This window comes from Otolemur garnettii, unplaced genomic scaffold (assembly GCF_000181295.1).
Source record: "Otolemur garnettii isolate 467f Iridium unplaced genomic scaffold, OtoGar3 scaffold00022, whole genome shotgun sequence".
Taxonomy (NCBI): domain Eukaryota; kingdom Metazoa; phylum Chordata; class Mammalia; order Primates; family Galagidae; genus Otolemur; species Otolemur garnettii.
The window spans coordinates 2,196,274-2,210,811 of NW_003852417.1; the positions used below are offsets into that span (position 1 = coordinate 2,196,274).

The following is a 14,538-nucleotide window of genomic DNA, read 5'->3' on the forward strand; positions in this document are numbered from 1 at the left end:
GGCCTGGGCTGGATTCAAACCCGCCAGCTCTGGTGTATGTGGCCTGTGCCTTAGCCACTTGAGCTACAGGCTTCGAGCCAAATGCCGCTATCTAAATTTAAAAGCCCTCATAATTTTTCCCCCTTAGAAGAATGTATCATGAAAAAATTAATCCATGATTATTATTAAGGATATAAATACAAAGTATCCAAGACAGACATTGAAATCTGCACTCCAGTTCTTTAGGTGTTTTCTATAAGTTTCGGTTCTGAAATAAAAACTGGGAATGAACAAGATTTCCTCAATTATTATTTACACAGCCCTCTCAATGTGCTCATGAACACCAAAGACAAAGAATGATATGCTGTTCATCTTACTACAGGGACAAACTTTGTCAGCTGTGGTTTGAAAATATGAAGTGTTACTTCCCCCACTGGTTTGTGTAAGTCTTTAAACTTCTGGGAAGAAATCTAGACTGGGCCTGTCTCCATGACAACAAATATTTTTAACTTTTTGAGCATAACAAGGTAATTTTAGTTTGCTTGTGGTTTTTTGATGGTCAGAAGGAAAGAGACACAATACAATGTTATTTCATAAAACCTTGGAACCTTTTCTCCTGTTATCCTAAAATGCAAATTCCCACACATTCTCAGTTATGATATTTTCCCCTTCAGTTATGCTGAGTAATTGACAGGAAAAACATCCCTATTATAAATGCTTTATTACTAATATTTAGTTTTAAACCTCTCTATGAGTTGCAATATTACTTTTAATTAATGTTCTTTCCAGAAAAATCACCAGAATCGCATTTTTCATTTTCTACATTAAGAATCTGTAAAGACTCTATTCTTATTTCAATACTGAACTGATAAAAACAAAAGAATATTATGGTCTTTAAAAATAAAAAAAGTGATGGTAAAATTCATGTTTTTTTAAATTTTCTATTCTTAAGCTTTTGAGCTATTAAAAAACCCTTCAAATAAGATAATGACAGTGAAAATTTCTTTTTCTTTCTCCCCAAAATTACATGAAATCACTTAAGAATTCTTGAACATCTTCATTTATCTTTCTGACTCTCAGTTTAAACATTTACAGTAACTACAGATTAGTGCTAAACAACAGTCCAAATTAACATTTTCCTATCCATTTTTAATGGACTAAGTAGTTGGCTGTATCACTTTCATTTGTTTATCAGTCCTATTCCTCCTTAAACAAAATTTGAGATATTTCACTTTTAGGAGAAACATTTAAGTTTTTCAAAAATAAATTCTGATGGCTCGGTGCCTGTGGCTCAAGCAGCTAAGACACCAGCCACATACACCTAAGGTGGCGGGTTCGAATCCAGCCCGGACCCGCCAAACAACAATAATGGCTGCAACCAAAAAATAGCCGGGCGTTGTGGCGGGCGCCTGTGGTCCCAGCTACTTGGGAGGCTGAGGCAGGAGACTCGCTTGAGCCCAGGAGTTGGAGGTTGCTGTGAGCAGTGAAGCCATGGCACGCTACCCAGGGTGGCAGCTTGGGGCTCTGTCTCAAAAGAAATAAAAAAAATAAAAAATAAATAAATTCTGATAACATTATCAAAATAGTACCAAACAGTATCTGAAGTCTTTGCATAATTTATTTATTTTTTGAGACAGAGTCTTAACTTTGTCACCCTTGGTAGAGTGCCAGGGCATCATAGCACACAGCAACCTCAAACTCTTGGGTTCAAGGGATTCTTTTGCATCAGACTCCCAAGTAGCTGGGACGCTCGCCACAACACCCAGCTATTTTTTTTAGAGACAAAGTCTCGTTCTGCCCCAGGGTGGTCTCAAACCTGTGAGCTCAGGTAATCCACCTGCCTTTGCCTCCCAGATGCTAGGATTACAGGTGTGAGCTACCAAGCCCGGCCCAGAAGATTCTGTTTTTAAATAGCAGTGGAAGGCAAGGCAAAGTAATTTAAAGCGAGATCATTATATTAAATTTCGATGTGACTATCAGAGGTTAAAAAGGCTTGGTAATGGTGAGACATTGTGTAATGAATTCAACTGATTTTTTGAAAAAAAAAAGTTTAGAATTTGCCTTTCAAGTTGCATTTCCTCTTTGCTGTAATCAAAAAGTGCTCTTATTCTAAAGACCCCGTTTCAATACCCCATCTCTAAAAATAGACAGGTGTTGTGGCTGGCACCTGCAGTCCCGGCTATTCAAGAGGCTGAGGCAAGAGAATCGCTTGAGTCCAAGAGTCTGAGGTTGCTGTGAGCTATAATGACACTACAATCTGCCAGTGGCAACAAAATGAGACTCTGTCTCAAAAATAAATAAATAAATAAATATAGAATCTTCTCATTTACTATCACCACCAAGTAATAAGTGACTTCACTTAGGTAGGTTCAGCCCTGATACAAATTGATCATTTTGGTTACTCCAGGATTAAAAAAAAAAAAAAAGAAAGCAAGCTTTAATAACACAATATGATAGAAGGAAAAGGATACGGACTTTGGAGACTGACAATGTGGCTCAAATCCTACCTCTACCACTTACTCACTGACTTTACCCTTAATCTCTGGACCTCAATACTTTTTAACAAATAGAAAGAACATCACCTACTAGCTGAATGGTTTTGAGGGTTGAATGAAATAACCTTTTTAAAGCACCTGGTACAAGTTCTCATAGATTGTTAGATACATTTCCCATTAAACATTTAAGATAAAACTGTAAATAAATTACAAACTTTCCTGCTTCCTTATACAAAGTGAATATTAAACATTTTCTGAGTGAATCAATGTCTTCAATGAAACATGAAAAAGGAAAAGGTCACAGGAGTGTCTGCCCCTAGAGCAGTAGTTCTCAACCTTTCATCTGTTGTAGCAAACGAAAATAATTTTATGGTTGGGGGTCACCACAACCTGAGGAACTGTATTAAAGGGTTGCGGCATTAGGAAGGTTGAGAACCACTGCCCTAGAGTAAGGATTCTATAAGCCATCTCAAATCTATCTTTAACATAAACCCAGAAAACTAAACTTTGAGTTCTTAACATTTAGTTCCTCCCTTTTCTCTTGGTCCTACTCAGTTTTTTTCTTTCTTTCTTTCTTTTTTTTTTTTTTTTTGTTCCACTGTTGCCCTAGGTAGAGTGCTCTGGCATAGCAGTTCACAGAAACCTCAAACTCCTGGTTTCAAGTAATCCTCTTGCCTCAGCTTCCCGAGTAGCTAGAACCACACCCGCCACAACACCCAGCTAGTTTTTCTGTTTTTAAGTCTCAAACTCCTGAGCTCAAGCAATCCACCTGCCTTAGTCTCCCAAAGTGTTAGGATTATAGGCATGAGCCACCACAACCTTCCCCAACTCAGTTCTTGACACTACATCCACCCTTTCAATAAACTCCCTACCAGTGTAGTAGCAATAACACAAGTTTTGGAGTCAGACGTTGAAATCCTATTTTGCCATTTACTAGCTGAGTGATCTTGGACAAGTTTTTAACCTCTTTGAGCCTCAATGTTTTTTTGTTAGATTTTCTTTCTTTCTTTCTTTTCTTCATTTTTTTTTTTTGCCTTCAAAGGGAAAATCTTCCATGCAGAATATAGTGAAAATTACAGAAAATAAGCACCTGATAAACTGTAGCTACTGTTATTATCACTCTGCTAAATTTGCTGTAGGTTAAAAGCTAGATAACCAATATTGTAATATTTTGATATAAAATCTAACAAAAGGAAGTTATTCAAAAATACCCTAAGGATGATGCTTATAGTTAGGAAAAACAAAAATATAGCAAAACATTTGCATAAAATATCCATATTATGTGCAGTAATGAACCAATTTTCTTTATTTTTTTTTTTAAAGACGGAGTCTCATTATGTCACCCTCCGTAGAGTGCCATGGCATCACAGCTCACAGCAATCTCCAACCCTTGGGCTTAAACGATTCTCTTGTCTCAGCCTCCCAAGAAGCTGAGACTATAGGCACCCGCCCCAACACCTGCCTCTTTTTTTTTTTTTTTTTTGTAGTTGTTGTTGTTTGGTAAGCCTGGATGGGTTTCGAGCCTGCCAGCCCCAGTGAAAGTGGACGGTGCCCTAGCCGTTGAGCTACAGGCGCTGAGCCCCAATTCTCTTACACTACTACAACTCAGTAGCCATAAGACAAAACCAATAGAAAAATGGTCAAAGGGTATGAAAAGGCAATTCACAGAAAAATACAGCAAATGACTTACTAACATGAAAAATGCTCAAATTTATACAAAACTAAAATCAAAACAGCTATGAGGTACCATCCTCTTCCAGACAGGTGAAAGTTAAAGGCTGATGAAACATATTATTGGGGGCCAGGTCAGGTAGCTCATGTCTATAATCCCAATACTGTGGGAGACCGAAGCAGGTGGATCACCTTGCTTGAAACTAGCCTGAGCAAGACCAAGACCCTATCTCTACTAAACATAGAAAAACTAGCAGGGTGTTGTGGTAGGCACCTATAGTTCCAGATATTCAGGAGGGTGAAACAAAAGAAGCTCTTGAGCCCAAGAGTTTGAGGTTGCTGTGAGCTAGGATGACGCCAGGGCACTCTACCCAGGTTAACAGAGTGAGACTCTGTCTCAAAAAAAAAAACAAAAAACAAAAAACCAACCTATTATTGGCAAACCTATTCTCATCTGTGGGAAGAAACCACAACATCAATAAAAATTTATAGTAAACATATCCTTGACCCAATAACTTTCCCTCATTCTCTTATTTGTTTTTTAAACCAGGTGCACATATATTTTTTAAAATAAAGAATAACTTATACCATTTATATTCTCATAGTTTTGTGGGGTTTTTGTTTATATTTGTTTTAATATTGGACAAAGCTTCCTATAAAGACTCTAGAAAAAGACCTGCAATTATGAAACAGATTTCAATCTATAAGACAACACAAGCAATATTAAAATTACTGCCCAAATATAATACAGTTTATGCTATGAAGTAAGTGGAACTCAATTCAGAAAGAACACCAAATTCTAGACCCAGCTCACTACCCAGGCCATGGGATCCTGAATAAAACCCTTATCTTTTGGCCAGGTCTTATAGCTCACACCTGTAATCATAACACTTTAAGAGGCCGAGGTGAGAGGACTGCTTGGACCAGGAGCTTTAGACCATCCTGAGCAAGAATGAGACCCCATCTCTACAAAAGTTAGAAAAATTAACAAGGTGTGTGGCACATGCCTGTAGTCCCAACTACTTGGGAGACTGAGGCAAGCGGACTGCAGTGAGCAGTGACGCCACTGAACTCCAGCCCAGACAAAAGAGAGAGACTCTATATAAAAAACAAACATAAAAAGGCAAAATCTTTATGTCTTCATATATAAAATAAAGATAATAATACATGGAAGATGGTTCTAAAGTAGCACCCAAAATGTAAAGTGTCATAAGCACTCAATTAATTATACTTATTTTTATTAGAATTTTATAAACATCATTACCACCATTAATACCTTTGGAACACCCACTTACTTTTTAAAAAATACTCATCATCAGAATGACTCTTAGAATAGGCATTGTATTATGTAACAATCATATATAACAGATCGTAATTATGTCAGTTACTAATCTTTAGAACAGGAGTGTCCAACCTGCCATGGGCAGCATGGTGATATTGTGAGAACTTTTTTTGCTTATCTGTGGTGTCAGATATCATGAAAAGTGTGCATGGACCTTCTTTTTGCTCATCAGCTTTTCTTAGTATTTGTGGGTTTAATGTGTGGCCTAAGACAACCCTTATTCTTCCAAAATGCAGCAAAGGAAAAAAAAAGTTGGACATCCCTGCTTTAGACTATAATTTCCAAAGATTTCAGTATTTTTCTGTTTTTGCCAAACCTCATCCCTTACTGCCCCAACATTATTATATGAATAATTCAAATTACCTTTTCAAAGCTGAAAAAGTTAGTAGTGTTTCTAAATGTGTCGAGGCCTGTAGATCCCTTTTTCTTACCGAGTGCTGCTGGATATTGGATAAGGAGAGGATATCATAGTCTGAGAGCAAAGAATCAAGCTTCTCTGAAATAAAGGTAAAAACGTTATTAGCACCTAAAACTACTAGTCAACTGTAATATCTCCAAAATGAGAGCACTAGACAATAAACCACTCTGACCTAATGCACTAGGAAGTGTACAAACCTTTTCATCAACAGAAACTCTTCTCTTTCCTCCGTAATAAAGGAGAAATTTAGAAGACAATTTGTGTGACTTGAATCTCTTAACTCTGTCTATGATTCATGCCTATAGTCCCAGCTACTCAGGAGGCTGAGACAGGAAGATTGCTTGAGGAGCCGAAGGCTACAGTGACCTGTGATCATACCACTGGTTATATACGAGTGGATGCCTTACTTTTCTCTCAACAAATATCACTGCAGAAGCTATGGTATACAAAGCCATTCCAAAGAACTTAGAACATCCTCAAAATATAGTAGCAGGAGCTTAAAATGTAAGTTTATTGCAACTGATGTTAAATATGTTCACAAAACCTGTTTTAAAAGAAAGAATCTCAACTCATATGTGTGAGCTTTAAAAAAAAAAAAAAAGGCTCTCATGGAGGTAAGCAGTACAATGGTAGTTACCAGAGGCTGGGAAGAGAAGGGTGGAGGGGGGAGATGAAAAGAAGTTGGTTAAGGGGTACAAAAATAAGTTAGATAAAAGGAATAAGTTCTAGTATTCGACAGTATAGTAGAGAAATTAAACTTAACAATAATTTATTATATATCCAAAACTACTAGGAAAAAATACTTTTAATGTTACCAAAAAAAAAAATGTTTTAGGTGATGGCTATCCCAGTTACCCTTCGATCATTACACATTATATAAGGTATCAAAATACCACATGTACCCCCAAAATATGTACAACATATATCAATAAACAAATACAAATAAACAGATAAATTAAGTACATTTAAATATGCCACTGCCAAGAGACCTCGTTGCACAAACCTCTCCCATATCATCCACCCAACACCCTAACCCTCTTACTCTTACAGGCTCCTAGAATGCTGATAAATTAGGCCATTACCTCCAGAAATCTGGAAATCTGACAATCTCAAATCAAAGGCCTAAAATTCTGATATCAGAAGTTTCCCAACAGAAGCCCAATCACATTAAAAAAGGAAAGAATTAACCCAATACCTTTTTTTTTTTTTGAGACAGTCTCACTCTGTTGCCTTTGGTAGAGTGGTGTGACGTCATAGCTCACAGCAACCTCAAACTCCTGGGATGAAGTAATTCTCTTGCCTCAGCCTACCAAGTAGCTGGGACTACAGGCACCCATCACAACACCCAGCGATTTTTAGAGATGGGGGTCTCATTCTTGTTCAGGCTGGTCTCAAACCCGTGAGCTCAGGCAATCCACCTGCCTCGGCCTCCCAAAGTGCTAGGATTATAAGGCGTAAGCCACCCTGCCTGAACCCCAATACCTTTTTCTTTCATTTTCTCCTAAATACCCTCAATTGGTTCATTCATCAATTCATTCATTTGCTGCTATGATTCAGGCACTAGTCTACGTGCTAAAATACAGCATTAATGGAACAAAGGCCTTACTTAATGGAACACACATTGGAGCACATACAAGAAAATATCTATCAGTGCTGTGGACACAAAAGCAAAATAAAAGAGACAGGGAATGGGAAAGACTAGTTCGCACAGAGTAGCCAAAGAAGAAAAAGCACCTCACTGTTATGTAACATTTAAGTAAACAAGAAGAAAGCAATGCCTAGGTATGCTGATATCTGATGAAAGCAAATTTAATCAGAGTTCATTCAAGGTTCTAACTTAATATAAGATTAATATAGCAGCATACTTCACGCTTCCTACATATCACTTATTTTGTTATAAAATTTCCTTTTAAATTTAATTCAGCTGGTGCAGTGGCTCACGCCTGTAATCCCAACACTTGGGAAGCCAAGGCAGGTAGATTGCCTGAGCTCACGAGTTCGAGACCAACCTGAGCCAGACCAAGACCCTGTCTCTAAAAAAAATAGCCAGGCAATGTGGCGGGTGCCTGTTGTCCCAGCTACTTCAGAGGCTGAGGCAAGAGAATCTCTTAAGCCTAAGAGTTTGAGGTTGCTGTGAGCTGTGACGCTATGGTACTCTACTGAGGGCAAAGAGAGACTCTGTCTCAATAAATAAATAAATAAATTCAGAGGAAAGCTGTTTCAGAAGGTATCAATCACTTCTATGGCACTGAATGTTGCTAGTGATTTGACCCTGCTAATTACAATGTTCAGTGATACCAAGGGAAAACCTTTGAGAAGTTTACCATTTATTCAACAATTCAACAATTTTTGAGTGCTCCCTACAAAATACTGTGCTGAGTGTTTTATTACATTATCTCCACAAATATCCCTAAGGTATTATCCTTATTTTACAGATCAAAAAACAGACTCACAGGCTCGGCACCAGTAGCACAGTGGTTATGGCGCCAGTCACATGCACTGAGGGTGGTGGGTTTGAACTTGTCCCAGGCCAGCTAAACAACGACAACTGCAACAACAACAACAAAAAAAATAGCCAGGCGTTGTGGCAAGCACCTGTAGTCCCAGCTACTTGGGAGGGTAAGGCAAGAGGATCCCTTAAGCCCAAGAGTTGGAGGTTGCTGTGAGCTGCGATGCCAGGGCACTCTACCAAGAGCAATGTAGTGAGACTGTCTCAAAAAAACAAAACGAACAAACAAAAAACAGACTCACAATAATTTGTCTAACATAACAAAGCACAGAACTGGGTTTTGAACTTGGGCCATCTGGGCTGAAATACTCAAGGTTTACTGATATCATACTTTTGAAATTCCTTAAAAAATCAAGCTCTTCTGAGACCTTCCATTTCTTAGTTTCATACATTTTGACATGTCCACCAAAGATGACTTTTACTTCCTTTGAACTGTAAAGCCCTTTGTTTGTACTTTCCTTGTGGTACTTCTTGGTTATGACATATTTGTCTTACTCTACAACAGAGTTATGTTTTATTCATCACAATATCCTTACCTCCTAACACTCATCATACATATTCACAAACTGCACAAATTCTCAATGCTGAGATGCCCATATGATCCTACAGCTCTTCAACTTCCCTGATACAAGTCAGTACATGAAACTATCTTTGAGTTTCACTCAAGATCATAATCACTCCCACTCACTTAGAAACTTAACCTCAATATTACAGTTTCATTGTCAATAACATAGATCAATAGTTCCCAAAATACAGTTTCCACACCAGCAGCATTAGCATTACCTCGGAACTTATTGGTTATTTTGGGGTCTCCCCTCACACCTATTCAATCAGAACTCCCTCAGTGGGATCCAGCAGCCTGTGTTTAGCAAGCCTTCCAGGTAATTCTGATGCACTTGAAAACCATAGAACTAAGCTAAAGTAAGCAAATGGCTCAAAGAAAAGAAAAAGCCTTTACGCACAGAGATGTCCCTTATTCAGCCTTGTATTTTTTTTTATTGTTTTTATTTACTTATTTATTTTGTTGCTGTTAGTTTTTGGCTAGGCTGGGTTTGACCCACCTCCGGTATATGAGGCGGGAGCCTTACTCCTTGAGCCACAGGCACCGCCCTCCAGCCTTGCATTGTTTTTAAAGAAAAAACCAAAATCAATGTAAATTATTATAGCACCTCCAAAAACCTGAAAAAACCTGAAACCAGTTAAACAGTTTATAACAGGTTTTTTTAAGAATATGGGGATTGTGAGGGTGGATAACACACCCCCTGGGTGAGGGACTCTTCTACAAATGGAACTTTACCCTGGAAGTGAGAACAATGTAACCTAAAATCGCATCCTCCTGGCTTAGCACCTGTTGCTCAGCAGCTAGGGTGCTGGCCACATACACCAGGGCTAGGGGGTTTGAACCCAGCCCAAGCCTGCCAAACAACAATGACAACTATAATACAAAAATAGCCGGGCATTGTGGTGGGCACCTGTTATGCCAGCTAATTGGGAGGTTGAGACAAGAGAATTGCTTAAGCCCAAGAGTTTGAGGTTGATGTGAGCTGCGATGCCATCGTACCCTACCAAGGGTGATATAGTAAGACCTGTCTCAAAGAAAAAAAAAATCGTACCCTCCTATTAATTTGAAAAAGTAAAAAAAAATACTCAAAACAAAAACAAACAAAAGCGAATATGGGGAAAATATGTATACTATGACACTAAATAAACAAAGATATATAAAAACCTTATTCACATTGCATGATCTTAACTATGTATAAAAACAGGTCTAAAATAAGGGCAAGATAGTTAACATCATTAGTTATTTTGGGTGTATTTTCTATAATAAGCAATTTTTTTTTTTTGGAGACAGTCTCACTTTTTCACCCTGGGTGGAGTGCTGTAGCATCATAGCTCACAGCAACCTCAAACTTATGGGCTCACGCAATCCTCTTGCCTCAGTTTTTTTCATTTTTTTAGTAGAGCTGGGGTCTCACTCTTGCTCAAGCTGGTCTCCAACTCCTGAGTTCAAGTGATTCATCCACCTCAGCCTCTCAGAGTGCTAGGGTTACAGGCATGACCCGCTACACCTGGCCTTATAATAAGCAATTTTTAAATGTAGCTTGCTAAAGCACTTTAAAATATTTTAATATGTTTCCATTATAATTTATTCTCTTTTAATAACTGGATATCTCAAATTAGAGATTCTGGAGCCATTATAAACATTATAATAAAGATAGCTCTCCCTCTGGAGCCAAACTGGAGGTATTTACTGGTTTTTTCGGGTTTTTTTGAGACAGAGTCTCACTCTATCACCCTTGGTAGAGTGCCATGATATCACAGAGCTCACAGCAACCTCCAACTCCTAGGCTTAGGCGATGCTCTTGCCTCAGCCTCCGAGTAGCTAGGACTATAGGCGCCCGCCACAACGCCCGGCTATTTTTTTTGTTGCAGTTTGGCCAGGGCTAGGTTTGAACCCGCCACCCTCAGTATATGGGGCTGGTGCCGTATTCCCTGAGCAACAGGCGCCGCCAGTATTTACTGTTCTTATTGTTGTCTTTTCACTAGCAAGTAACCTCTCAGATACTCAGTATTTCATTGCACTTCACTTCCTAAATTCTAGCCACTGTTAATCTCAATTTCCTATAATCTTTTCAAAAGAACTATCTACCCTCACTCCCCAAGAGTTCACCTCTTATCCATATTCAAATCTCTCAATAAACTTAAGTATAACATACCTGTCTTCTTACAGTAGAGTTTATTATATTAATCCTAGACAATGCTATAGAAACTATGTTAGCCCACTGGCCATACTCTTTCTTTAAAACTTTGGCTGGACATGGTGGCTCATACCTATAATCCTTGCACCTTAGAGGCCAAAACAGGATAGCTTGAGCCCAGAGTGCAAGATCAGTCTGGGAAAGACAAAAAACTCCCATTTCTACAAAAAATTTAAAAATTAGCTGGGCATGGTGGCACTTGTCTGTAGTCCCAGCTACTTGGGAGCTGAAGCAAACAGATCACTTGAACCCAGAAGTTTGGGGCTCTAGCAAGCAATTATGCTGCCACTGTACACTAATACAGGCAACAAAGTGAGACCCTGTCTCAGATGAATAAATGAATGAATGATTGAATGAAAGAATAAAGTGGAATGCATTCTTCTTAGTAAAGCATCTCAAGAATGGAGAAGCAAGAATCCTATGTACTCAATTCTGATATGAGGACAATGACCTAGTACGCGGTGAGGGTGGGGGAAGGGGAGAACAAAGCGAGGGAAGGAGGGAGAGAGGAGGGGGGGTCACAGTGAGTGACACAACTTTTGGGGGTGGACACAATTATAAGAGGGACTTTACCTAAAAATGGAATCAATGTAACTTGTTCTTTGTACCCTCAATGAATCCCCAACAATAAAATAAATAAATAAATCTCCACAGTGGCTCCCACAATGGGCACTCTGTAGAATGAAAGCAACCTCCTTACTTTCTACAAGTTGCTCCAGCAATCATCCTAAACTGAGCTTTTCTTATTTGAGCAAGCTACAAACACAAATTAGAAAACAGGTACAACTTTTTTCAAAAGGTTAGAGTACTGTGTTATTTAGGTATCCCCTAGCAGCTCTCCCTCCCTGCTCTTCTCCACCAAGTGCTGCAGTTGAGTTTCCCTCACTTGGCTCCCTGTCTAGGGTTCTTAGAGACCCTAACCTTCCCCCTTCCTCACTGTTTTTGTATCTTTCCCATCCACCTATCTCCATCCCTCCTTTCTTACACACACATCCTATACTTATTTTTCTCTTTTCCACCAGATCTCATTTACTCATTTATTCAACAAATATTTATTGGGAACATTCTACCTTTCAAGCATTAAGGATAGAACAAGAAAGAGAAATGCTTTTCTGGTACTGTGACATTGCAGGAAAGACCATCACACAAAATATTACAAAATATGTCACATGCCAAGAGAGAAGCAGTTATAAAAAGTTATAAAAGGACACAGCAAGGACATCACCTCTGCCAAGGCTTTTTGGGTTTAGAAGTGGAGATGCCCATAAAAAATTTGACAAATCTTGCACTCTGCCCTGGTCTTATATCTGAATTGTTTTATCTCTGGAATAGGTTTTTATGGCCATTGACTTTGGTATGTATATAATGACCATCCTAAAGTATACCTATATTCCTTTCATTAAGCCCAGAGTCAATTTTTTTTTTTTTTAGACAGAGCCTCCAGCTGTTGCCCTGGGTAGAGTGCCATGGTGTCACAGCTCACAGCAACCTCAAACTCTTGGGCTCAAGCAATTTTCTTGCCTCAGCCTCCCAAGTAGCTGGGACTATAAGCGTCCGCCACAATGCCTGGCTATTTTTTGTTGTTCTTGCAGTTGTCATTGTTGTTTTAGCTGGTCTGGGCCAGGTTCGAACCCACCAGCCCCGGTGTATATGACCAGCACTCTACCCACTGAGCTACAGGAGCGACCCCAGAGTCAATATTTTTAAGCTAAAACTAATTTTCAGACTTTAAAAAATTATGTATGGAATTTCGGTGTGTATATAAACATATATACAATGTATAGTTATATTTACTTAATTATCCCAATGTATTTAAGGGCAATGTAAATAAAGTGTTGTGATTCGGCACCTGTGGCTCAAGTGGCTAAGGTGCCAGCCACGTACACCCAATGTGGCGGGTTTGAATCCAGCCCAGGTCCGTCAAACAATAAAAAATCGCCAGGTGTTATGGAGGGCGTCTGTGGTCCCAGCTACTTGGGAGGCTGAGGCAGGAGAGTCGCTTGAGCCCAGGAGTTGGAGGTTGCTGTGAGCTGTGATGCCATGGCAGTCTACCCAGGAGAACAGCTGGAGGCTCCTGTCTCAAAAAAATAAATAAATAAAGTGTTGTATGAAGGGCCTGAAAACATTTGTGGACTTGTCACATTAATTTCTTGCCTTTCTCCAGCAAATTGCATTCTCTTAGAATACAACTTCCAAGTATGATGCAGAACCTCTGTGGCATTCTACTCACTCTCCACTGCTCGGCTATGTGTATGGAAAGTAAAAAACATTCCCCTCAAATGATATTATCAGTGTTATGCTCCTACTTCTGATGTTAGAAGTGAAAAATATAAAACCAGAACTGCCCTGAAGGGTTAGGATTGTTTTGATGCAGAAGGTACAGAAGACCTGCTCTTCTGCACTCCCAAAACATATGGTAGGCCAGTGAAGCTGACTGGCCAGACCATGCAATAAATGCAATAACTGCCAGCTGCAGCTGAATCTCTCCTTGAAAAGGAAGTTGTGTTCCCTTCTAGGCCAGATACCCCAGAGCCTGGGAACTAAAAATTTTATGGATTTATACCAGTAAGGGAGGATGGGGTATGAGCTGCTTCACCTAATTCCCTATCAAGAGCTCCTCATCAGGGTTGGGACGTAACCTGGGCCAAGACTTTCCAGCAAGACCAGTAACCCGGATGCAAATTCGTTAGGCAATGAGACTACTTCCACAACTCCCAACACTCCTGCCCAAGACTAGACTAAACTTGTCTCTTATGCTTATTCTTCTAATCCAAAGAATAGATAACATAATTTTAGACATGTTGTATGAAATGCCTGTGAACACTGAGGTAGAAACGTAAATGGACAACTGCACATCAATCTTCAGAGAACAGGTCCAGGTCAGAGATAAATATTTAGTAGTTAGCAGAACACAGACCAATGGTAAGTGCAACCAGGGAAGTGGATGAGACTTGTCAAAGTCTACAACTCATGTCATAAAGAGAAAAAGAAAAAAGAAGTGGGGGATGCTAATTTCCACGGCTGATTTTAGGACAAAGTTTAGAGATACAGGGTGAGTAGCCCTTATGCCAGTATTTTTCAACCTTTTTTATCTCACAGTATGCTTGAACCTATAGTTAAATTTCCCTCAAAATAAATGAGTAAAAAAAAAGATTATACTTACTGTGCCTTGACCTGCTTTCAAAAATAATTTAATTAAGGCCGGTTGCAGCGGCTCATGCCTATAATCCCAGCACTTGGGAGGCCGAGACAGGTGAATTGCCTGAACTCACAAGTTCAAAACCAGCCTGAGCCAGAGTGAGACCCCGTCTCTAAAAAATAGCCAGGCATTGTGGCGGGCGCCTGTAGTCCCAGCTACTCGGGAG

At 39.3% G+C, this 14,538-nt stretch overlaps 1 protein-coding gene across 1 annotated transcript in view; it reads right to left on the bottom strand.

Annotated features, from left to right (window-relative positions):
• Nucleotides 1-14,538, bottom strand: part of ADAM17 (ADAM metallopeptidase domain 17) — a 74,593-nt gene that overhangs the window by 53,068 nt on the left and 6,987 nt on the right. The window contains 1 exon segment of the mRNA XM_023511807.1: nucleotides 5,838-5,983. Within this exon segment, the coding sequence (XP_023367575.1) occupies nucleotides 5,838-5,983 (146 nt within the window).